At 38.2% G+C, this 26,186-nt stretch overlaps 1 protein-coding gene across 1 annotated transcript in view; it reads left to right on the top strand.

Annotated features, from left to right (window-relative positions):
- Window positions 1–26,186, top strand: part of GABRA3 (gamma-aminobutyric acid type A receptor subunit alpha3) — a 191,575-nt gene that overhangs the window by 116,419 nt on the left and 48,970 nt on the right. Inside the window, exons 5-6 of the mRNA XM_036226811.1 lie at window positions 880–1,100; window positions 23,778–23,860. Of these exons, the coding sequence (XP_036082704.1) occupies window positions 880–1,100; window positions 23,778–23,860 (304 nt within the window). The remainder of the gene's footprint in view (window positions 1–879; window positions 1,101–23,777; window positions 23,861–26,186) is intronic.

The following is a 26,186-nucleotide window of genomic DNA, read 5'->3' as shown; positions in this document are numbered from 1 at the left end:
TTGAACCAGTAAGGCAGTGGTATCTATCATGTGAATTCAGGGTTCGAGAGAGCACCTTCAGAAAAGAAAATCCACAAACACAATTTTAACCCATTCCTGCTACCATCTTTCAGGGGTAAATTTCCCTCAAGTTTCTGTCTACTTTCATTATCTCCCCATTGCTTTCAAATAGTCTGTCTCTCTATGTATTTTCTAATTCAAATTTTATAAATAATAGCTATAAGAAGGAATATGCAAATGATTTAATCTGCTGTTACCAAAACCTGAAACACTGATTATTTTAATTTGTGCTTATATTAATAGTAATAGTGAAAAATCTTTCCACTATTTTTATCCATTTCATGATTTTCTGTTCATGTCATTTACCCAATTTTCTATTTGTGTGTTTGTTTTTATCTTATTTATCTGTAAGAGTTTGTTATTTATTGAAGATAATAAGATTTTAATTAGACATATTGTTATTTCGGGGCTCAAATGAAACGTGATCGTTATATTGGCCTTTGATGTTCACATGAATGACATCATTTAGCAGAAGAGGCAAGGTAAGGAATCTGTTCTTAGACATGCCGTTGCATAGACAAGGGAGCTCTTGCCTTTTTATAAGGTCTTGTAGTTAACTCGTGTGATGCACAGAGCAGTGTCGGCGGTGACCTTCCTAAGCAAAATCTCATTGGATATATTATCTCTGTACTTACGAGTCACCATGGCATTATTTTCCAATCATAATCATTTACCATACTCACCCAGAACTACTGTGAATAGACTGCTGCTTCTCTGCATCAGATGAAATATTGCAAGGTAACTAATTTTTGCTAAGGACACCGTGGATCCTTACCAGAACTCTATTCAGACATTCTTCTCTCTCTTTTTTGTCCCTAGGAGTACACCATTGATGTATTTTTTCGACAGACATGGCATGATGAAAGACTGAAATTTGATGGACCCATGAAGATCCTTCCACTGAACAATCTCCTGGCTAGTAAGATCTGGACCCCTGACACCTTCTTTCACAATGGCAAGAAATCGGTGGCCCATAACATGACCACACCTAACAAGCTGCTCAGACTGGTGGACAATGGAACCCTCCTCTACACGATGAGGTCAGAGAGTGGTACCCTCATCTAAAGTATATTGGGGTTAGGACCGGGGTTGAATGCAGCATATTTTAGGCTATCCATTGGAATTCTTTCACGTTTACAGATTACAAATGCACATATAGGTGTATACTTCCTAACACATTTGCAGGTATACACACTCAGACATATATATTATAGATACACATATGGAGAGTCGGGCATATGAACATGCTCAGACACAAAGAGGCGTATGTTCATGATATATAAATGTGGGCATACTCCTAGACACATGTGGACTAACACACAGGCATAGACTTGGTCAAGGACGCTTAAATGCACAGATTGACAACTGTATACACAGACATGAGCACTGTGATAGTAAGAACAGGCCTAAGGTTTAACTGCAGCAACAATCTCCTATGATGAAGAGTTATAAGAAACAAATGGATATTTTCTGAAACATACAATGCTATAGATATAAATATGAGTTGTGGCAACGTATACGTAATGCCACATCATCTGGGAATGCTGAGGAGTTTGATATGTGTATAGTTTCCAGGCAACTTAAGACTATGTCATTTAAAAATATATGTTTTTATTTTTCAGTTAAAGTTGGCGTATAGTATTCTATTAGTTTCAGATGTATAACATGGTGATTAGACATTTTCGTAACTTCTAAAGTGATCACTCTGATAAATCTAGTACCAATCTGACACCATGCATAGCTATTACAATATATTCGAGTATATTCCTTATGCTGTACTTTACATCCCAATGTCTATTTTGTAACTACCAATTTGTACTTCTTAATCCCTTCCCCTTTTTCATCCAGCCCTCCAACCCTGCTCCCATCTGGCAAACATCCAAATGTTCTCTGTATCTATGGTTTTGTTTCTGTTTTGTCTATTTATTTTGTTCTTTAGATTCCTCATGTAAGTGAAACTATAAGGCATTTCTCTTTCTCTGTCTGGCTTGCTCCACTCAGCATAATACCCTCCAGGTCCATCCACGTTGTTGCAGATGGCAAGATTCCATTCTTTTTTATGGCTGAGTAATATTCTATTGCATATAAGTACTTCTCTATCCAGTCATCTATCGATGGACGCCCAGTTTGCCTCCATATCTTGGCTACTGTAAAGAATGCTGCAATGAACATACAGATTCACATGTCCCTTTGAAGTAGTGCTTTGGGTTTCTTCAGGTAAATACCCAGTAGTGGGATTACTGAGACCTTCTTTGTCTCTTGCTATAGCCTTTGTGTTAAAGTCTAATTTGTCTGGTATAAGTACGTAGCTTTTATTTGTTTGTTTCCATTTTCATGAAACATCTTTTTCCATCCCTTTCAGTCTCTGTGTGTCCTTTAAGCTGAAGTGGGTCTCTTGTAGGCAGCATATGTAGAGTTCTTGTTTTCTTCTCCATTCAACCACCCTATTTTTTGATTGGCGCATTTAATCCATTTACATTTGAAGTAATTGTTGATAGATATATAGTTATTGCTATTTTATTATTCACATTTTTGATCTCGTTTTTTTCTTCTTTTTAAAGAAGTACCTCCAACATTTTCTGCCATACTGGTTTGGTGATGATTAACTCCTATAGCTTTTACTTTTCTGGAAAACTCTTTATCCTTCAATTCTAAATGATAGTTTTACTGGATAGAGCTGTCTTGGTTGTTGGTCTTTGCTTTTCATCACTTTGATATTTCTTGCCAATTCTTCTGACAGTCTTATGAAATCAGCTGATGGCTTATGAGATCTGCCTTGTAGGTAAAGGACTATACTTTTAAGAAATATATCATACTTTTCTACCCCAAAAGCAGAAAAATCATCACAATTTTATGTTTATCATGACTCATTATTATCATTAGAGTTATTAGATGTTGATTTTGCCCCAAGACTAAAAACTTTCTTGGTTCTTTTTTATGCTTTTTTGTCACTTCCTGAATTTCCCTCTCACGTTAATTAATATCGATTTTAAGTAACTGAGTGAACATTTATTTAAGAGAAAAATGTAAGTCTTCAGGGCAGGTTCTGTGGGCATTTAAAATTCGTGTATTTGTTATTTGGAATATGCAAAATGAAGCTCAAATAACACATACCTGGTAAATGCGTGGTGAATACATTGATGTATGCCTATATGACATTCCTTTATTATTTTCAATTTACTATATATTGATGTTTTTCCTGAAATAATTTGAGAGACAAAAAGATGGCCAAGGAAGAATGGATAGCAAATAGGTACTTAAGAGAAAAGTAGAATTTAGACAAGAGGACCTGAGAGACTAGAGGAGAAATGAGAATAGAGTAGAGAACATGATGATGTAGAAAAGAAATAAAGTGGGAAGAAGAGAGGAGAAAGGAAGAATAATCTGGAGAAGAGGTCAATAAAATTTACATATATATTTATATTATTGATCTCTTCCCAGATTTTTATATATATACACAAAAATATGTTTTTTATATATATATATTTATATATATAAAAGTATAAAGAGAGAGTGGGGAAAGAGATTGATTGATTAACAAGGAGAAGAGGGTAGAGGAAAGAATATAAGAAAAGAGAGAAACAGTAGAAAAGTCGAGAAGATAAAGGAGAAGATGAAGTAAAATAAAGAGGCTATATGTTATGATATCCTAAGAGAAACAAGGAGAAATTGGAAAATCATGCAGTAGATGGGTGGAAAGAAAAGACATAGAGAAGTAGGAAAGGATACCGGAAGGAAATAAATTATAGATGGAAGAAAGATGATTAGTAGTTATTTATTCATTCATCAAACATGTTTTGATTTCCTAATACATACATGGTCCTGGAGTAAGTTCTGGGTATGCAAACCTTAATAAGGCATGGTCTCTGTCCCTAAGATAATCATAGTATAATAGTAAAGAAAGACTAATAGATAATCATAGAAATGTTAACAGAAATGGTAAAGATAAGGGTAATTGTGAGAGGAACATAAAATGCAATATATAGATGATGTATTATTGAATTGTACACTTAAAACCTATATAATTTTATTTACCAATGTCGCCATAATATACTTAACTTAAAAAAAGGGCCATCTAAATTGTTCTTTTGGGTCCGGTTGAACAAAGAGTCCCCGGATGAGGCAATACCTAAGCTCATGATTATTAGTATTAGTATTCATTTTATATTATTAGATAAGTAGAATGCAATCAAGAAAATTGTAGATTAAAGTGGAGAGGAGAGGGGAAAGACATTCTAGGCAGAGAAACCCAAGTGAACAGTTGCAGAAAATGGAAGAGTCTATTATAAGCAAGAGAATGAAGTGGTCAGTTTTTTATTTTATATATGATGCTCTACTGACTGTGTAAAGAATGCATTTGAAGGGAACAAGACTGGAATTAGGGAAATAGGTTAGGAGACAGCTTAAGTAGTCTAGGTGAGGATTGGTGAAGTTCTAATTCAGAGCAGTGGATTACGATGGAGAAGGGGAGATACGCTAAGGAAACAGGCAGAAAAACAGCCAAGGTCAGAATGACAGCGAAGAGGAGTCAAGGTGGTAGGTACCCAAGTAACGTGAGTGAATGAAGGTGGTACAAGCTGGGGTAGATCACGTGAGAGTTAGGAGACATTTTAGATAGCGTAAACCTGCGAGGTTAACTTTGGATAAGGTAAGCTTAGGAAGATTTTAGATCATTCAGAGATAGAAGTGTAATAGCAGTTGAATATTCAAGTCTTAAGACCAGGAAAGAGACACAAGCTAGAAATGTAAAGTTACTTATTGTCAGTATGTTGGGACAACTGTGTGAATGGATGTGATCACTTCGGGAAAGTAGAGCGATAAGGAAATCATGTCGAGTGTGCATCACTGTCATGTCATGTAGCATCACTGTCATTAAGGCAGAAGGGAGAAGGAGGAAACTGTGAAGGTCACCAAAGAAGAAAATGAAGGAAGGTCTTCACAGACCCGCTAGTGTACAGTATCTCGAAACCACGTGTCGTAGTCAATACTGCTGCTTCCGGTATTTCCATTTCACTTCCGAGGTACATGGTGCTACTGCGCTTCCATTGAGCCGTGAGTTAGGCAAGGACAAATGACTTGCTTTGGCTAACCAAATGTTAGTGGAAATAACAGGTGTCACTTCTGAGGGAGGATGGGAAACTGTTAAGGGCTAGTACATGATTTTCCATGTGTTCCTTCTCCCCCGGCCACAGTGGGTAGCATCATGCCAGGTGGCCTTGGTTCTATGGTTCTGTGTCCCTTCTTGAAGGTGACGTAGAAGAGTGCACCTTCCCACAACCTGAGATAGACCGTGTGAGTGAGAAATAAACCTTCGTTGCTTTAGGACATGGAGATTTCAGGAATTTCTTGTTCCTGCGTATTAATCTAACCCATTTCGACTGATATACAAAAGGAGTAAAAGGTTTAAAAAAATGAGAGCAATCAGTAATAATAACACCAATAATAGCATAATAAGGCCGATAGTTAATATCATTATAACACACTGTGCCAGGCACTGTTCTAATCATTCTAATTATATAACCTCCACAACAACTCTATGAGATGGGTACTATTATTCCTTCCAAGATCACTTAGGTAGTATATGGTTGAGGCAGCATTCATATGTTGGCAATACAGCTGCAAATTCGTGGTCTTTACTATTATTTATACGTTTCTACAACATTGTTGGCTATTACAGAGAGATCGATTCATACAGAGAATCAAAAGTATGTATTCGGTTTGGTGACATGGAAGACGTTGGTGTCCTTCATATACACTGTTTTATTTTAGGAGTTGACACACAGGTAGTAGAGACAGTAAACGTAGAAAATACTTCCTGGGAGCTCATTTGAAAATGAAAGGGATGCATGTATAATAGATACACTCAGGGATAAAAGAAATAATTGTTATCTTTTTGAATGGAGACACTGGCATATATTTGTGGAATATCCGAATGGGGCTAGTCGAAAAACAAAGATTGAAAATACAGTAGATACAGGATTTTGCCAGCATCAAGTTTGCAGAGAAAACCATAAGGAGTTGGTGTCAAAACTATAGTAAAAGTTTTACTTGTAAAGGAAGAGGGACGCCTCTCCTCACTCCATGAAAGGATATGAGGTTAGACATAAATGTTGAAAAAGAGAATAGGACAGAATAGACGTATGAATGGTTATAATGCATGAAAGAGAATTTGGAGAGAATAGAGCCCAAGCTAAGGAATTGATAGACGAGAGACACATAATAAAGGGCATGAAAAGAAGAGTTTGAAGAGGAGATGGGAGTGCACGTGATTGTGGAAAGAATGGAGCGGAGTAGATAAAAAAGAAGAGAGGAGGAACGGCATGATGGTGAGTAGATACGGATGGGCAAAAGGCAGCGAGAAAATGGAAGAGATGCTAGAGAAGAAAGAGTGATGAGCAAGAAAGGAAATGAACGCATAGAGATTGAGACCAGTACACGAGAAAATACAGAACGAATGAGGAGGACAGGAGAGCAGAACAATAATAAAAGAGAAAGAGGATAGAGGATAGGTTTGAGTTTTAGAGAAGGGATAGGCGAGGAGAGATGGGCTGGTGATGCTGAACTATGAGGAAGGCTGAGGATGCAGAGTGAGGAGGGCAGAAGAGGAAGTGGACCAAAGGATTAGTCGCCTGAAAATAGAGTTGGATGAGTGGGAAGGACGTGATCATTGGGCCCTTGCTTCTAGTCTGCATTGGACGAGAAAGGAGAGTTTGGGGAGATAGGAATCTCTCGTGCTTATTCTGAAGTACAGAATTGAGGAGGTGCAGAGGTTTGGAAGCATGGGGAAGCCATCGATTCTCTTGAACAGTATATGCTTCACCTTGGACCCAGGAAGTCGGGTCTGGAGGGAGACCCTGGTTCGAAACAAAATAAAAACTTGGCTCTATTTATGACCTCACGATTTATTCATCGAGTGACGTTTTGCAAGATATAAATTATTTGCTTTCTCGTTCTGATAGCAGAGTAGCAGCTGTCCGTCATGCAGACACATTAAAAGCACAAATTGGATAAGGTCTGAAGAGCACTTAGGATTCTTCAGGAAGTGTTCATTATTCTATGGTATTCCTGTTATTATTTGGACTCTCATGATTCCATGGGAAAACTACAGAGGGACAGTTTCTTTGAAAAATCTGACCAAGGGTTGCATAGCTATGTAACTAGGGCAGTTTAGAAGGAACCTTTGCCTCGTCTCATCTTGAGACCTCAAAACAACCATAAAAACGCAGGCCAAAGCTCATTACTAGCTGCTCGCTACAGCAGTACACATACTAAAACTGGAACGATCCAGAGAAGATGAGCCCAGCTCACGATGATACATGTTTATGAATTATTTTCCATTATTTTCAGACATGACTATATAGGGAACTACATTGCTATTAATGATGACTTATTTGTTGATGAAGATATGGGTAAATATGTTTATCGTATTTTTCTTTATACACAGTAAAATGGTCCCACTGATTATATGAGTAGGAGAGGCAAGTACTTGTCGAATTTAATTAGATTTTATCCCATTGATTTAAATCATCCATTCAACACATTTATGAGTGCTTGTTATGTTTAAGGCTTTGGGACATGCGCTGAGCCGCAGAGATAAATAAAATACATATTGTGCCCTTAATGGCCTTACAGTCTTAGTAGTTAAAGTGGACATGTGGACAGATAGCTGCACAATAATTTGAAAATTCTTACGTAAAGGGAGGTACAAAACGTGCTGAAATTATAGTGTAAGGAGCATTCAAAATCACGTGGAGGCATCAAGGGAAGTTGTAGATAGGAGACGATTTTCACGCCGTATCTTGAATCTTGAAGAAAGTGTAGGTAACTAACAAACAGCTGAGGGAGAGGGCGAGGTACAGGAAGAGGGTATTCCAGGAGGAGGAAGAAATTGCAGGTATTCATGAATGGACATCATGCATCAGAAAACTAGGGATAAAGTGGTGGGCAAAACGAGGCGTGGTCTGCCCTTCCATAAGTTACATTCTAGTGGGTGAAACAAATAAATCATGACAATAACGTTAGAGTAAGTGCTATAATCGGAGAACAGAGTGATATGGGGATACCCACAAGAAATGCTAGATAGAGGAAGTCACTTTTAAACTGAGACTTTAAAAACACGTAGAAGTAAAGAAGAGTAAAGGACAGGGAGAAAATGTTTCAGAGAGAGAAGAGTATAGAAGGTATGAAGGCCAGGGGGCCGGGGCAGCGAGCCCTGAGGAGGCAGTGATAACACATCAAAGAAACTAAAAAAAGTTCAGTGTGACTGGACCACAGAGTAGAGTACGGGAAGTAGCCCGGGGTGGAGAAGGCGTACTTATGAGCCACGTTGGCGTAAAAATGACAGAAATCCATCGAAGAGTTTATTGCAATGGAATGAATGACACATTGAGATTTGCATTTTAGATAGATCTCTAATCTTCAGAAAAACTATTCGATAGTGGTATTATTATTATTTCTGTTAAACCGATCCAGAAAGTAAAGCTTAAAAATGAAAAATGATTGCCCCAAGATTCTTCAGTTGTTAGGTAAATGTAGGCCTGTCTGGCTAGAGTTACTGCTTTATTCACTAAATCAGGTTTTTAGAAGGATTTGGATCTCTGTGTTCGATAGTTCTGGTGCCTGATTGGAAATTAGTGTAAGTAGGGGTATCGTCTGTGTGCTTTCTCTAAAGAAGTCCCCTCGGATGATGGACGTGCTAAGGGTTAGGAAAAATGTTAATTAATCTAAGTGTTAACATTTCCGTTGAATGCAGAAGAGTAAATAAGCTTTGGGAAAATGGCGGCGATGGGAAGGGGTAGTGGGAAATATAGCCAAATAGCATCCCAATTTGAAAAGATTTCTACATGACAGATATGGGATACCAGTCTGGAAGCGATACAGAATATGTTTATCCTGCAGGTATAGGGAAGCATTATTATTTTTTAAAAAAGTGAACAACATGATCGGATCATTCATTTTATAATCCAATCATGATAGATTAGGAAGGTAGGTTCTGCGTTAAAACTACTCCTGATCCTAAAATGGGGCGAATCATAACAACACCTGCCTCACAAGGCAGTTGTGGGGATTAGAGACAGTAAACCAGCTTAATTGCTTGACATTTTCCTTGGCACATGTCCACTCTGTGGCGATATTTGTGTTAATGTCCCCGCTTTTATAATTACTAAGCTGAAGTCTCACTAGAGGCAGTGCTGGTGCAGAAACCCAAGTCGCACTTATATTAAAGCATATTAAAGCAAAAATTTGTCCCCCTCTAAGACGAGGACATAAAGTATAACGAGTCTGAGGTGGACGTGACAAGCTGCACTTGTAAATGCAGGCCTGGAACTCAAAATGTCGACACAATGGGATTTTTATCAAATCGAATTCACTGCGTAAAGTGTCTTCAATGTGTTAGGCTACTCAGGAATAGTGTCCTACATTTCATGAAAAATTAAAGGAAAGTAAGAGCTCATTTTTCCATGTCACATCACCGGGAAGAAAGTGATGTTTTTTGAACCGATTAAGCTTATTCTCATATTCAGACCTTCATGGCCTCCTTTATCCTTTGTTTGAACGATTGGGTCAATTTTAGGACATTCCAAAGATGGACGATTTGGAAGATAAATTGTGCTCAATGCCAGGATTCTCGTACCCCAAATACTAAGTGTAAGACTGTCTTCCTACTCCAGATGCAAATCGCTCGCACATGAGTCTTCATTATAGAGTTTGCCTCTGAAATGGCCAGGAACCAGGAAAGCATGGGGTCACATTGTTAGTGGTTATAGGATTTAATGTAATGGAATCAACCAAGCATGGATAGCTTTGTTTCGCAAGGTCCTTTCTTTCGTAATGGCTTTTGCTCTAGGGGATTTCACCTGTAGTTCCTTATTCATTAAGCTAGCAGCTGACTCACAGAACCCCCCACTTAGTGAGCCTCACTCTAATGAACAGAAGTGAGGAGAGAAGAGAGAGAGTGGTTCATTTGGGGCTGTGAGAAAGCTTACAATGAAGTGAGAAGCAAGTAATGTACACGGCCTCAGTCGATCACAAATTACTCTGTGCATTGTGCCTGGTGATGCCAACCCCTGCATTCCAGGAGCTCACATCCTGCAAGAAAGATAGGATACGTTATTCACTGTATTATAAGGCATAATAGAAGTTTTGCAAAAACCCAACAATGAAGTGCTGTGAGCTAAAAATTACAGCTTTCATTAGGACTTGGAGGCATGGGTCCAGCCAGATATGGGGGGAGGGGGCACATCACAGGGATACTGGCATTTGTGCTGGAGGGAAGGAAGGAAGAATGTATTTCCGAGAGATTTTCTCACATTTGTTTCATGTTTTTGTGTGTGTGTGTGTGTGTGTGTTTTTTTTTTTGCCAGCTACGAGAGGAAATTAGGGTCTTGAAATCACAAAATTGCCTTTATTCTCAAAGGCAAGAAGCTGATGTCTAGGCAGATTGAACGTGTTAAGAAGCTCATTCTAACATGAGGGGCATTTACAGGTCACCAGATGGGTCCCTCTGGTTCCAAAGAACCCAGCTATTTTAGACGCTACCCCTAGACAGAGTGGAGACCATACTTTGTAGTGAAATGGAATTAGGGATTAAGAGCTCTGCGTGTGAGTCCCAACTGCGGCCCAGATCGGCAGCATAACCATGGACAGAACATTTTCCTTCTCTGGGCCTCGGTTTCTTTTTCTGGGGAATGGACTGAAACTATCTGCTCTGCCTCTCTTGCAGAAACATGTGTTAAGAAGCGTTTATTAAGTATCTGCTGTGTACTAACCACCATAGTAGGGATATTATAACAGTGATAAATACCCTTCTCTCAACTTGCTCACAGTCCGGTGCAAAAGACAGACGCACACATAGACCAATAATATTATGTGCTGTTAAAATGATTAAAGAAAATAATTTAGGTGATACAAACTTTGTGTAACACTTCACAGAGTGAACAGTCTCCATTGGGAAAACTGCAAAATGGCGTGGAAGGCAGGAACCTTTTATAGGATAAAGAATAAAGAACAAGGAAGAGACAAATAGGAAAGATCCGATTGGGGAGGCCACACGTCATCCTTGTTTGGAGTTGGCTTGCCGTTGGGGGATTGGCTGACTAGTTATACTGTGTTTCCGGTCAAACGGAGTATTTACAGAGATATGAAAGTTATTTAAGTTTTAGTTTGTTGACACGGCCCCCTGGGCATGAGTGGCTCCATCTTGGGCCTAGAAGGTTATTTCAACAGTGCTAAGGACTATAGTATTTGTCCAAAGTGCTCTGGGATTTCTGTGAGTTGGAGAACAACTCACTAAGCCCGTAGTGCACATACAAAGCATCATGGAAGAGGTAACATTTGAGCAAGGACTTGAAGAAAATTTGCTGCATGTATAAAGAAGAAAGGAAAACAACAATAATAATGTATATAAAGACACAGTTGCGTGAAAGCTTTGGCTTAGTACAGTCACAAGTATTTGTAGATGTGAGGACAATGTGAATGTCAGAAAATGAGGCTGGAGCTGTACGTCTGGGATCACTGTGAAAACCGATACGTGCTCCCTGTCAAGTGTTGGCCTTCTGGTGTCCCGAAGCCTTTTGCCTGTACCGTGATGGTATAATGGGAAGCCTGCAGACAACTGGGACTTTTGTGTCTAGCGTGCTGCTTAGTTTGGGTGTTCAGTGGTGGTGTATTTCAAGTGACTCATCTTCCACCGATAATGCTATTAACAGTTTAGTATCTTTTCTTTTTCACCGTAGATCCCAAGTCCTGCCCTTTACGCCATGATTCTAGAAATAGCCTGCCTGGGACCTTAAACCCTCCTGAAGTTATGCTTTCTACCTTTTGATTTTTAGAAAGAACATTCCTCAGAAGGCAGAGCAGCTTGCTCCACTGCTAAAAGCCCTAGGTGACCTATTGCCTAGGGCCTCATATTGAACTCCAGAGACGCTTGTCCCTTACTAAATTTAAGCAACTCCTTCCTCCATTACTCTCAACGTGTTGACAGTCTCACTGAATGACAAGTGCACATGCTCAGTACAGTTTATATCTTTAATCTTTTAGGACCCCAGTTAGTTTGAGAACATTTTTTTTCTCTGGAGGTTTTTTTGTATTTTATGCTCACACTTACAAATTTTTTTTTATTCCATATTACGAAAATCTAGACATCATTTGATGTTCTCTTGTCAGGCAGTTAAGAACTACTAGGTGGTTCATTTTCATTCATATTCATTTTATAATTTTTAAAGTTTTTAATTAAACAATAATTCATATTGCTTGAGGTATGCAAATGTTACGTTGATAACTCCACAGCATTCTGGATAAGGAATGTGTTCTAGATTTTGCAGTAAAAAAGGGTAAAGAAATGGGAAAGCTGCTTATTAAACTGAGAGGTATTTTCAAGATATGAGGACCAGAGCTTCCAGAAGGATCACTTTCACTGGGCCAAAAGCAAATGGGCACTGAGGATATGGATGTAATAATAGCTCCTGCACTGGAAATTTTTTCTTGTTGGGTTAGTGCATTGAGTAAATTTCCATGGAAAAGTAGATGACTTACATGTGTTTTTTGATCCAGTTCAGGGCACATGTGCCCCCTAAAAATCCTAAAAATACAAAACACTGTATAATAAGTGCCAAACGAATACTGGCTTTTGTATCAATGATATAATACAATAGAAAAACAATCATCAAATAGCATAGTAAGAATAATCTCTGATGTCTGTACTGATTTTAAAAATGAGGATGGGATTTGGGCACCAAATAACCAAATCACTAATTTGTCTCAATTCTGAAGGAGTAGAAAAGAAACTATTACTCAGTGGCTTTAAGTCAATAGAAAAGATCTTTTTTTTTTCATTTATATAAGAGCTTTATTCCAAAATGAAATTTCTTATAACAAAGGATTGTTTAGCTCTAGTGATTTTCAAATAAGCAAACATTTATTCAGTGCTACTATGTAGAAAATACTGTAGAAACAAGGATTTGAAAATTGAATGACAGTTTATAATCCAATTTAAAAGATATAAGAGAAGCCATAAAATAAGGATAAAAAAGGAATATATGGAGAGGAAGCGTAAGTTCGAGATATTTTAAGCAACAATTTATAATTACAAGCCATATAGTAGCAATGCATAGCCATGTGCCTATGTGTTTTTGTATTATTGCAAGCACGCTTTGAGAGTAAATTCCAAAAAGTGAAAATGCTCACTCAAATCCTAAATGCACATGGACTTTCACTGGTCGGTGCCAAAATTTTCTCCAAGAAGATTGTACCAATTTACACTTTCACCAGCCGTGTGCGAGACTGTGTGTTTACAGTCTCACCAACAGGATGAGTTATTAAACGTGGAAACTTTCTCCAGTTCGATAGATGAGAAGTGGTATTTCAGTGTAGTTTTAATTTGCATTTCTCTAGTTATGAGGGAGCTTAATATCTTGTCACATGTTCAGAGGCTGCTTTCATATTGTTCTGTGCAATTGCCTGTCCATGATTTCTGTCCATTTTTCTATTAAGTTTGTGGCAATTTCTCCCTGATTTAAGAAGTCTTTATGTGTTAGGGCTATTAGCCCTTATTTATGATATATTACAAAGATTTTTCTCCCAGCTTGTCAACAATCTTTTGATTTTTTGTGTGTGTGGTTTTTTTTGTTTTGCTATGTGTGGTAGACGTGGTAATGCCCCCCCCTCCAAAAAAACTCACATGTTACCTTACATGATGAAAGGTACTTTGTAGATGTGATTAAGGACCCTCTGATGGAGAGAGTATTCTGCATTATTCAAATGGACCCAGTATCATCCCAAGGGTCCTAAAAGCTAAGAATCATTCTTAGCTGTGATGAGAGGGCAATGTGACTGTGGAAAAAAAGATCAGAGAGCTGTGACAATGGCTGGTTTTGACGATGGAGGAACATCCATGAGCCAAGGAATGTAGGCAGCATCTAAGAAACTGGAAAGGCGAGGAAACAAATTCTCCACTAGAGCCTCTGGAAGACGATTCAAAATGATAGGGATTCTTAACTCAATGAGATGGCAAAACAGATTTACCGGAGTAAACATTTTCAAGCATCATATACAGTCTAATGTTTATCCCCTTACTTTATGCTTTCCACTTGGAAATCTGAGACGTGTACCTTTTGCTTGCGGTAAAAGCAATATGACCCATGGGTAGTACATACTGTAGGAAACATGAAATATTGAGAAACATTGGCGCGTTGAGATTCAGTGGGAAAAATATTAACCCAGTTATTGTACCCTGGATCTCAGTCCCTAGACTTCTTGTTGTCTTCTATCTACCATCTCTCCCTTCATAATACCATCTGGTCTTAGAGCTTTAATTAGCATCTGTAAAATGTAAGCTAACAAGGCACAGAGAACCGAAATAACTTGCACAGAGCTACTACTAAGAGGCAGAGCTGCACCGTAAAGCTGGTAGTCTGGCTTTGGAATCCAGGCTCTTAAAGGTTGTACTAAATGCCTTTTGCTTTTATTCTCATTTTTTTTTTTTTTGAAATTTACAAGAGCTTTTTCTGAACTATCATTTCCATATGATAAAATTCCTCTGTTTCAAGTGTACAATTCAGTGATCTGTAGTAAATATACAGAGTTGCGCAAGCATAACCACAATCTAGATTTAGAACGTTTCCATCACCTCCAAAAAAATTTCTGCAAAATCTTCCAGTCACCATCCATTCTCAGCCCCAGCTCCAGGGAGTCGCTAATCTACTTCCGGTGAGCTCGTGTGTCTGGCTTCTTTCACTTAACATAATACATTTGAGATTCATCCATGTCAATGTGTGTATTCCTTTTTACCGATGAGTAATATTCCATCACACACGCGCGCGCGCACGCACACACACATTTTGTTTATTCATTCATCATCTGATGGACATTTAGGTTGTTTCCGCCTTTTTTTTTTTTTTTTGGCTGTCATAAATAGTTCTACCATGAACAGGTCTTTTCTGCAGACATGTGTTTTTAATTCTCTTGGGTAATGGAGAATTAGTGTGGAAACTTAGGGTTTTATAGGAAGTTTATGTTTAACTTTTTAAGAAACGGCCAAAATGTTTTCCAAAGCGTGCTTTAGCATTGTACATTTACACCAGTGACTTACGAGGTTCCATTTTCTTGTTGACACTTGATATCACTTGATTCTTGTTTGTCAACAATTGATATCATCAGTCTTTTTGATTTTAGCTGTTCTAGTTCACATGCAGCGGTATCTCATTGTGATTTAAATTTGCATTTCCCTAATGACTAATGATGGTGAGTATATTTTAAACTCCTTATTAGTCAACAGAATATCTTTTTAGCAAATGCATATTTAAATATTTTGCTTGTTTTCAAATTAGGCTTCGCTTATTTTCAAATTCTTGGTTTTGAGTTGTAAGAATTACATATTCTTGGTACAAGTTTTTTTTTATCAACATAAGATTCACAAATATATTGACCCACTTTATGACTGTCTTTTCATTTTCTTAATAGTTATCTTTTGAAGACCAAAATATTTAAATTTTGATAAAGTCTGATTTATTGTATACACACACATATGTACACACACATATATACATATATGTATATTTTAAAATTTTATGGCTTACGCTTTCTTTGTCTTATCTAAAAAATCTTTGCCTAATTTTATCCCGTGACCTCTTTTAGAAGTTCTAGCTTGTGTGTTTTGGTCTATGATTCATTAATGTTGATTATTTTGCTTATGATGTGAGGTAAAGGTCTATGTTCATTTGTTTTTGTATGTAGATATCAAATTCTCCCAGTTACCATTTACTGAAAAAGCTACCCTTTCTCCAGTAAATTTCCTTGGCACCTTGGTCAAAAATCAATTGACCATAAATGTAAAAGTTTATTTCAGAACTTTATTCTTTTCTTTTCATCTATACTGTTTATCTTTAGACTAAACCCACACTGTATCTATTACTGTAGTTTTATGGTATGTTTTGAAATTAAGCAAAAGTACTCATTTTTTTTCTTTTGAAAGATGTTTTGGCTACTTTAGATCCTTTGTATTCCCTTATAACTTCTAGGATTGGCTTGCCATTTTTACAAAAAAGAAGAGCTTCTGAGATTTTTGTTAAGGAGTGTACTGAATCTGTAGATTAATTTGCAGAGAATCATTGATATCAGAACTTCTGTGAAAATGGAATGTCTGAACATGGAATTTGCAATTAGACAGTTTAGCTTCTTTTTCTTTTCTGCCTTTAATTTCTTTTGCTGGCCGAAATTTTTAAACCGCTTTATTGAGATATGATTCATGTGTCATGTAATTCACACTTTTAAAGTGTACAAGTGAACGGTTTTTAGTATATTCACAGACATGCGCATAAAGAAACTGTATGTTGGTTAAAATCTCCGGGACAATGTTGAATAAGAGAGAGTGGACATCCTTGTTTGTGATTTTAGGGGGAAATAGTCTTTCATCAGTAAGTGTGATTGATGCTAGACGTGATTTTTCATAAATGCCTTTTATCAGCTGAGAAAGTTCCGTTCTATCCCTAGTTTTCTTTTGATAGTTTTATATCACGAATGGGTGTTGGATTTCATCTTTCTGCTTTTGCCTTTGCTCTCCTTCAGTTTACTCTTCACATGGCTGCCAGAATAATCCTAAAATGTTAGTCGTATCAAGTGGCCATTCTATTCAAAATCAAGCCAAATGGATCTCAGGAAGCCTTACCTTATCTAGTCCATTCCCCCTAATTTCCTCTTTGAATTTATCTCCCGTTAATCCTTCCCCTTGGTCTCTCCACTACAGCCACAGTGGCCTGGTTGCCATTTCTGGAATACTTTGGGCACACTTCTACCTCAGGGCCTTTGCATTTGCTACTCCCCATCCTTTGAATGTTATTTCTCTGGGTGTCTACAAGGCTCTCTCACAGTTCTTCCGGGTCATTGCGGAAATGTCACCTCCTCAGTGAATTATTCTCTAAACACTCGATTAAAAAAGCGCAGTCCCTCCCTCGTGCTTTCTCCTCACATCTTATTTTTCTTCTTGAGGCATATTGCCTTTTAATACACTATATATAGCTCAGCAATTTATCTTGTTTGTATTTTTGTCTTCTCGCTACTCGAATGTAAGCACCGAGAGGGCAACGATCATTGGTGTGTTTGCTGATGAAGTTACATTGCTTAGAACCATGCCTGGCACATAGTAGGTGATCAAAGACTATTTGGTAACTACACCAGTGATTCAGAAAACTTTTGGTCAGCTCTATCCTGTACTCGATGAGTGATTTGGGCAATTTTCTTCCCTTCTGTTTTATCATATGTATGTGGGAATAAAACTGGGTGCTGTTTATAAGGCTCTTCTAGCTCTGAAATTCTAGGAAGGAGGCTATGTGCCCACTGAAGAGGACAGATTGAGGTATTGTGTTATTAAGGAATCATGTTAAGATGCTATTTTGCCTTGAACCCTAAGAACACCTGGATGCTGTCTTGCCCTACCTACACCTCCCCTCTGCAAGGTCTCCATAAAAAATATACACTTTTAGGAAAGAAAGCTCATTCATTTGATGGGTATGTATTAGACATCTGCAAGGTGCTAGGTGCTGTGCTGGGCTCCTGGCACACATCAAATTGCAAACAAGACAAAAATCTATAATCCTATGGTAAGGTGAGAAAAAATGATAATAAATAGAAGAAATAAATTGTATGGCATGTTACGTTAGGTGCTATGGGGAAAGAACACGGTAAGGCGTAGTGCGGAGGGTACGCTAAGCGGAGGTCAAGTTAGGGCTCAGTTAGGAGAAAATAATCAAGGACTTGGAAAGGGGTACAAGAGCATAGCAAGTGCTAAGACCCTGGTATAAGACAGGCTGGCATGTGGAAGGAGCAGCAAGGAAGCCAGTGTGACAGGAACCGCGTGAGCTCGGCCAGGCCCAGTAGGAGAGAAGCCAGAGAAGAAGAGAAGGCAAGATCATGCAAGACGCCGTAAGCCATGGCAAGGACTTTGGCTTTCACTCTCTAGAAGATGAGTGAATACTAGAACACTGTTGTGTAGAGAATATCCCGGAAGGGCAGAGGGTGAAGGCACACAGATCAGTTTGGGTGGGGGGCATTGGTGGCAATAAACCTTTAAGTTTTTACTGCGGTGAAATTAAAGCCAACTGTTGAGCGGCAAAGGGTAAATTGATGGGCGAGAGCCAGGGTGCTACAAAAAACAGTGAAAAGAGGGTGATAAATGAGGGAGGTATGTGTGTGTGTGCGCAATGTCCCCTTCATCCCCATCTGTATCTTTCACGCCTCCCCCAAAGAATGGGATTTCCTGGATTGCCTCCTACTTCCTGTCAAATCTTTCCATAGAAATCAGAGCAGGCCGAACCCTGGACTGGGACCGAGGCCCCGTGATCTGAAGGGTACAGTACGAGGGGTCTCTGACCGTTTTTGAAAAGCACACTAAAGACTATGTGCTGTAGATTAGGTCTCTAGGACTAATTCATCTTGCAGAATTTAGTGCCCTTTCACTAAGAAACCCCTGACACCCCGCCCCCCCCCTAAATCCCTGGAAACCACTATTCTACTCTGAGCTTCAATGAGTTTGACTATTTCAGATTCCACATATAGATGAGATTGTATGATATTTGTCTTTCTCTCTCTGGCTTATTTCACTTAATGTCCTCCAGGTTCATTGATGTTGTGAATGACAGGATTTCCGTTTTTAAGGCTGAATACTATTCCATTTATGTATATATATTTTCTTACCCAGTCATCTGTTGATGACACTTAGGTTGCTTCCTTGTCTTGGCTATTGTAGATAATGCAGCAAAGAACGTAGGGGTGCACATGTCGCTTTGAGATCCTGATTTCAATCTCTTTGGATTTATATCCCGAGAAGTGGTTTTGCTGAATCGTATGGCAGGTCCCTTTTAAAATTTTTGAGGAACTTCCATATTGTTTTCCATAGCGGCTATACCAATTTGCAGTCCTACTAACAATGAATGAGGGTTCCCTTTCTTCCACATCCTTATCAGCACTAGTTATTTGTTGATTTTTTTTTTTGATGATACATGGTCTTTCTAACAGGTGTGAGGTGGTATGTCATTGTGGTATTTTTTTTTCCAATGCAGTATTTTTTAAATTAGTTTCAAGTGTATAATGAATTGGTTAGATATTTATATCATTTATAAAACGTTCCCCCTAATTGCTCCTTCTTTCCTCTGGTTTTCAGCCTCGCCAGTATATTAATGCTGACTGCATTCCCTATGCCATGCCCCCCCCATCCCCATGACCATCTATCAGCTACTAATTTGTACTTCTTTAACCCTTTCACCATTATAATCAAAAAACTGACTCACGGTGGGTTTGGTTTGCATTTCCTTGATGATTAGAGATGCTGAACATCTTTTCACGTAACCTGTGGTCATTTGTATGTCTTTGGAGTAATGTCTTTGTCAGTGAACAGTACTGCATGTTTCAAAGTGGACGGATCTTATGTTACGTGTGCTTGTCACAATAAAAAAATAATACATTATTATTATTATTATTATTATTATTATTAATTATTTATTTTTAGTGATTTCTCCCAAGCATTTTAATACAAATAAAAAACCAGTCCAGAAATAAATTATTTTTTCAAGGAATTACAACACTACTTTTACTACTTTGGGGTGAGCCCCTCAGGAATGAAAAACAGGTGTACAGCATAGTGGTTAGACATTTACATAAAAATCACTGGGAAGGGGTAACTCTCACTCCCGGGAATGGCCCAGCGGGAGAGAGGCCACCTGAGGGGAAGGAAGCACAAAAGGGACCCACCGTAGACTCAGGACAAAAGGAATGCCATCGGAGCTGGGACCTCGGAGCACCACGGAAGCAAACGCGAGCTTGGCCACACAGCCAAAGGTCAGGAGTGGCCTCGTTGCCTTTTTCTGCTCCTGCCGCGTGATCTCCGAGTCCCCTCTGCTTGTGGGCAGCAGCGGAAAGCCTGTCATCTCGGTGCTTGTCCTTTAAACGGAGCCGGCCTGCTTTTTCTCATTTTTCTGACCGGTGAGCCTGCGCTGGTTACTGCGAGTCACTGCGACAGCCACAGCAGCGCCTCCTACCGGCTTCATTGCGTCTCCTCGTTCCACAGAAATAATTTAAAAAAATATATAAGTAGCAGTTAGCAAATCGCTTTTGAAAGCCAATGAGATCCTGGTACTGAATGATTACTTCATTATAAGAATGGGAATTGACAAGCCATTATCTTTCATAAACATAATGCAAAACCTGAAAAAATGTGAGCAGATCCACAATTCAAATGTATATAAAAAGAATATTATATTACAACACAGTCGGATTTACTCCAAAAAGCAAGGTCCTTTTAATGTTCTAAAATTAAAAAAATTTATCATATTAACAGAATAAAGAGGAAAAATAATATTATTTCAACAGATGCAAAAAAAAATATTTGAAGTAATTAAGCACCATGATTAAAATATCTTGGCAAACTATAATGAAAATGTACTTCTATGAAACAGTGTTTATAAAATAAGATCTGCAGGAAAACTCATATTAATGCCGTGTTCTGTCACCACTTATAATCATCACGATATTGAAGGCAAAAACAAATGGAAAAAGGATGGAAGGAAGAAGGAAAGAAAGTTTCAAGAGTGGAAAACAAAAATAAAAGTCATTCACAGTTCACACGATTATACATTTAAAAATCTAGAAGTATAAAGAGCTAAATTATTAAAATCAATAAGAAACTTTAGCAGTGTCTTTGCACAAAAGGACTACATAAAAAATCTAAGGTATTCGTATGTACCACTGATTAGAAAACAAAACTAAAATATTTAAACTAGCATCAAAAAATAAAATACCTAGGAAATATGACAAAATATATAAAAGTTCTCAACACATGGATTGATAAAATATTGTGAGAAGTTCTAAAACAACCTACAAAACTGAGAGGCTATGCCAAATTTTTGTTTTGGAAGACTTGGTATTTATAGATTTTAATTTTCTGAAAATGATTTATCTAATAATTTTAAAAGAGGGAAGGTGAAAACTTAGGATGGAGATGTTTATGGCATAAATTGAGGTGATGAGTATAACAGCCTGAGCATAGCCACGGTGCTTTTGAGTGTAGCGAGGTGTAGGGAAGGTAAGAAAGGCAGACACCATGACTCAGGGGGTCAGAAACGAAAAGATAATCTGGCTCATAAAGTACTCTACCCTCGCCAATATCTGCTTCCTCTTCTCCGTTCTGCTTAGGGATGGACAAGAAACGGGTGGGAAGGAAGATAGGAAAGTCATAAATCAGTTTTGTTCCTAATCAGAAATCAGTACCTTTTTTTATTTTGCTCTGATAATCTACTCGTCGTGGTCTTATTTTCCATGTCCCCAGGACTGCTGGTAGACATAAAGTAATTTCCCCTTGGTGTTATTCATAAGAGGCAGTATCTTAGAAATACTAATATAAGTGGAGAGAAAACACAATTTTCTTTATATAACTCTCATGAAATCTTTTAAGCATCCAGCACAAGGAGCAGCTTTCTCAGTGACATACATTTCTCTAGTGTCAGATTCTTCGAGTCATAAAATCCCCTTTACACCTTAGGAATAAAGGGCGGATTGGTGAGGTATTGCAGTCTGACTTGAGAACTGAGGGTTTGTCCAAGACACATGAGAAATTTTGTAAATATCTGAGGGATTAGTTAGAGCTCCAAGGACACTCGTCCCAAACTTTTATTGCTTAGATGGGGGATCCAAAAATAAGACATGGGTCAGTATTTGCTAAAGGGCATACACTTGGTTTCTGCCTTCCAGCCTAGGTACACACCTGAAGCAATATTGAGTGTCTGTCACTATTCTGATCATTTGTGAGGTGTTACATATTTACCAGTTTTAAAAATTAGCCAGGATTGGACAATTAGCCACCAAGAACTCCAGAGGATGGTGGAGAATGAATCCGATAGAAACAGGAGGTATACAGGTTAGCTAGAAATAGCTCATCAGAGCTAGGTGCCCCAAAACTCTGAAATGTTGCCATGTGGGTCCTACTTAGGGACTCAATAGTAGAAGGCTACTATTGGGCCAAGGAAAGTTGATGTTCAAAAATTTGAAAGAAATCAGAGGAAAGCTTGGAATAGATTGCTTAGACTAACGCAGGGGAATGATTATGTGGGCGTGGTGAATCATACCCCGTTCCCATTTCCGTTAGGAATCCGTGCACAGTCTCTCTCATGTTTCTGTTAAGAAAGTATGAGATCTTCAGACTTGACCTCTGATGTTTCTGACATTTTCTATTTCTTTTGTATTTTTTTTTCCTGGTGAGTTGCTCTATGTATGTGTGTGTGCACGCACATATGCACACACACACACACACATACACGTGCAGACACGACTGGGTGTATAAGTTCTCCAGGAACCACTTCCTTTTCAATTATTATTTTTATTTTTCAATTACAGTTGACATTCAATATTTTATATTAATTTCAGGCATACAGCATAGCGATTAGACATTTACATAACTTAGGAAGTGATCTCCCCAGTAACTCTAGTACCCACCTGATGCTATACAGAGTTATGACAACATTATTGACTATATTCGCTAAGCTGTACCTTACACCCCCGTGAGTATTTTGTAACTACCTTGTACTTTTTAATCCCCTCACTTTTCACCTGGCCCCCAATCCCTTCCCATCTGATGAGCATCCATTTGTTTTCTGTATGTTCCCTATGAGTCTGTTTTTGTTTTGTTTGTTCATTTATTTTACCAACAAATAAAGACTCTACAGAGACACAAAAAAAGACTCTACACATAAGTGAGATATCATATGGCATTCGTCTTTCTCTGTCTGACTTATTTCACTTAGCATAATATCCTCTAGATCCATCCATGTTGTCACAAGTGGTAAGATTTCATTCTTTTATATGGCTGAGTAATATTCCATCGTGCATATGTACCATTTCTGCTTTACTACTTCTGGGTATTTATCCAAAAAAAACCTAAAACACTGATTTGAAAATATATATGCTCCCCTGTGTTCACTGCAGCGCTATTTACAACAGCCGAGATATAGAAGCAGCCCAAGTGCCAACCAAGAGCCATCTCCTTTGGCAAAGCTATAGCAGTTGCTGTGACCAGCAGAACCATCCTTTGTGCCTGTTCATTATTGGGATAAAGATAATCTTTCTACACATCTTTCTTCTCCAGTGCAATCTTTAAAGTGGTTAGTTTACATGATAAGGAGAATGATTTCGGAACGAATTAAACTGCTATCAGGGTATCTCGAGGTCCATCCATGTTGTCACAAATGGCAGTATTTCATCTCTTATTATGGCTGAGTAATATTCCTTTGTACATATGTACCGCAGCTTCGTTAGCCAATCATCTATCGTAGGACACTTCGGTTGCTTCCATGTCCATGTGAATCAGTGTGCAAATATTTTTTCAGGTATGAATTTTCAGTAGATGAGTCAGAACCTTATGTTTTAGGCTTCTCTGGACGGGGGCAGTAGGTAAGGGAGCATGGCGAGGGCAGATAAGCTATACTTGTTTTTCTAAGGGTGGTAAGGCGGCATTCAGATCTGATCAAAGATCTAAATACTGGATGCCACTTTGAGAGGCTGTATAGTTGATTTAATCCATCCCACGTGTTCATAAAGACTTGGATCTCAATGAATCTAAACAAACAAAATCCCCGTTTTTAAGAGCGCTCTGTTGTTGATGAATGTATGAGAACTCAGCTTTGTGTTTAATACCGCTCCTTTTAGCTTAATTTCATTTTCTGTTATTTTTCTCATAGGTTAACAATTCATGCGGAGTGTCCCATGCATTTGGAAGATTTTCCCATGGATGTGCATGCCTGCCCACTGAAGTTTGGAAGCTGTATGTATTGTCTCACTTTATGTTTGCCTGATCTTCTTCCAAAAGACACTGGATATTTCCTATTCTGTCCCCTAATTGTTTTTAAAGCTGAGGGCTTTTACCTAGGCTGATATGGAAATGGGAAAAGGGAAGTGAGGTTGAGTAGTACTAAGTGATTAGGAGGAGGCTTAGCCTTTCATAGAATTTTCTTTCCAGACAGCAAGCCCTATTTCACCATTTCAGACTAATTTCTCTGTCATTAGGTTGAAACATTGACATCTGTTGCTTAAATCATCCTGATAACACAGCAAGACAGAGCTTATAGTGTGTATAGCAGCAGCTTCCTATCATTCAAATAGAATATTATTATACTTTTAAAATGTCTATTCTACCTGCATCCTCATACATTTCTATCAAATTCTCTACAGTAAATAGTAGGTAGGAAGAGACTCTGGAGAGTTTCTCATTTTTAGAGAGTATTGCCTTTGTCAGTAGCTGTGAATCTGACAGAGAAATGAATAAATACATAGCCCATTTTCAAATGAATTTTAAAACCTCAAAATCGAACAGAATTTGAGTGAGTTTCTTCCTCTAAGAATTTCAGAGTAAGTTTCATTTAAGGAGTCATCAGAGCAATATCTAAAGGTCTGTGTTGATCATGTCTAAATTAGATTGAGCTCTATGTAGGCAGTACATTTGAAAAGACCCAAATAATTACGCGTGACATATTTTCTCAATCATTGTCAAATATTTACAGATCGTGTGCCAGGCTCTATTTCAGGAGCTTGAAATGCATCCGTGAATAAAATAAAGACCCCACCCTTGTATAGCTTATATTATAGAAGAGAGAGTGATGGTGAAAAATAAACAGTAAATTAAAAAAGAAAGTCTAAAAGAAAGGATGTTGTTGAATGAGAAACACCATGGGAAGATGTAAAAGTATTGCAGAATAAGGGAGATGAGGTGGAGGATGGGTGTGCCATTGAAATTTAAAGTAGGGTGATCAGCGTAGGCCTCTTCGAAAAAGTGACATTTGAGCCCAATGTTAAGGAGGTAAAAATGTTAATTCTGCAGATATCTGAGGAAATTGTGCTCCAGGTGAAAGGAACAGCCAGGGACAAGATCCGGAGTAAGAAAAATATCTGACTTGTTCTGGGGAAATCAAAATGGCCTCCGTGGCTGGTCAGAGAGTAAAAGAAGCACTAGAAGACATTAAAGAGCTTTGAATTCTATTCTTAGGAAAAAGCAGGAGTGATCAGAATATTTTGAATAAAATAATTACATTATCTGACTTATGTTTTTAAAGATTCATTATATATACTCTGTTGAAAATGTTGGCATGGGAAGGCCAGAAGCAGGGAGTCCAGTTAAGAGGTTATTAATAATATTTCAGATGAGAGGCGATAATGGCTCAGAGCAGTCGATAGGGGCAAAACATTGACATCTGTTGCTTAAATCATGAAGTGGCTTGATTCTGGAAAAATTGAAAGGGATGGTCCAAAAGGATCTTTAATGAATTAGATGTGGAATATTAGAAAAAGAGAGAACTCGGGGGTGACGTGTAGTTTTTTTGTCTTAATAGATATGCCGTCAAGTTAAATGAGTATTATTTCCACCCTGGGTGAGACAGAGTCATTTGTGGATGAACAATGTTCCCCCTCATGAACAATGAGAAAACTTAGGACTATAGAAGCGACAAGGATTGACAAGACAAAAATTCTGGACAAAGGCTAGAACCTCTCGTAGATGAATTTCTGACTTGCAGTTTCTTGATTCCTGGTGACACAGTGTCACTTGCCAATTCTGGCCATTGATCGCAGCTTGGAATTGCAAGTTTGGCCCTAGGTATCGGGCTGCTGCTGCATGATAGAAAAAAAGTAATAGTTTTGATGGTCAAACAGAACTAAAGTGATCAAAGTAGAGCTCTAGGAAGTCTCAAACTCTTGGCTGATACCCTTCTCAATACTATTGCTGAATTTTGAATTTACAAAAATCATAAAGCTAAAAACTAATATGAAAACCTTTCAAAAGTAGAGTTGGCTTTCCTGAAGTCCTCCAATGCTATAACAAGGAAGACAGACCAGGGTTCAGTTTAAAACCTTAGAGAAACTATTTCCTAGTTAGAAGAGAACAGCAGAGACAGACCAGGTTTAACCAAAACTGTAAGTCAGCTCAGTCCCTTATGGCTCAAGGTGTAAATTCTCCCACACTATCTGTGTCGCCAAGGAAAGAATGAAGCCTCTCTGGTCAACATCATCTGAAAACTCTCCAGTTTTATATACAATATATGGAATTCAATAAAAAAAATCATTAGGTGTATCAATAGGTAGGACCATGTGGCCTAAAA

Source organism: Rousettus aegyptiacus, unplaced genomic scaffold (assembly GCF_014176215.1).
Source record: "Rousettus aegyptiacus isolate mRouAeg1 unplaced genomic scaffold, mRouAeg1.p scaffold_m13_p_9, whole genome shotgun sequence".
NCBI classification, from domain to species: domain Eukaryota; kingdom Metazoa; phylum Chordata; class Mammalia; order Chiroptera; family Pteropodidae; genus Rousettus; species Rousettus aegyptiacus.
This window is presented reverse-complemented; position numbering and strand designations above follow the sequence as displayed.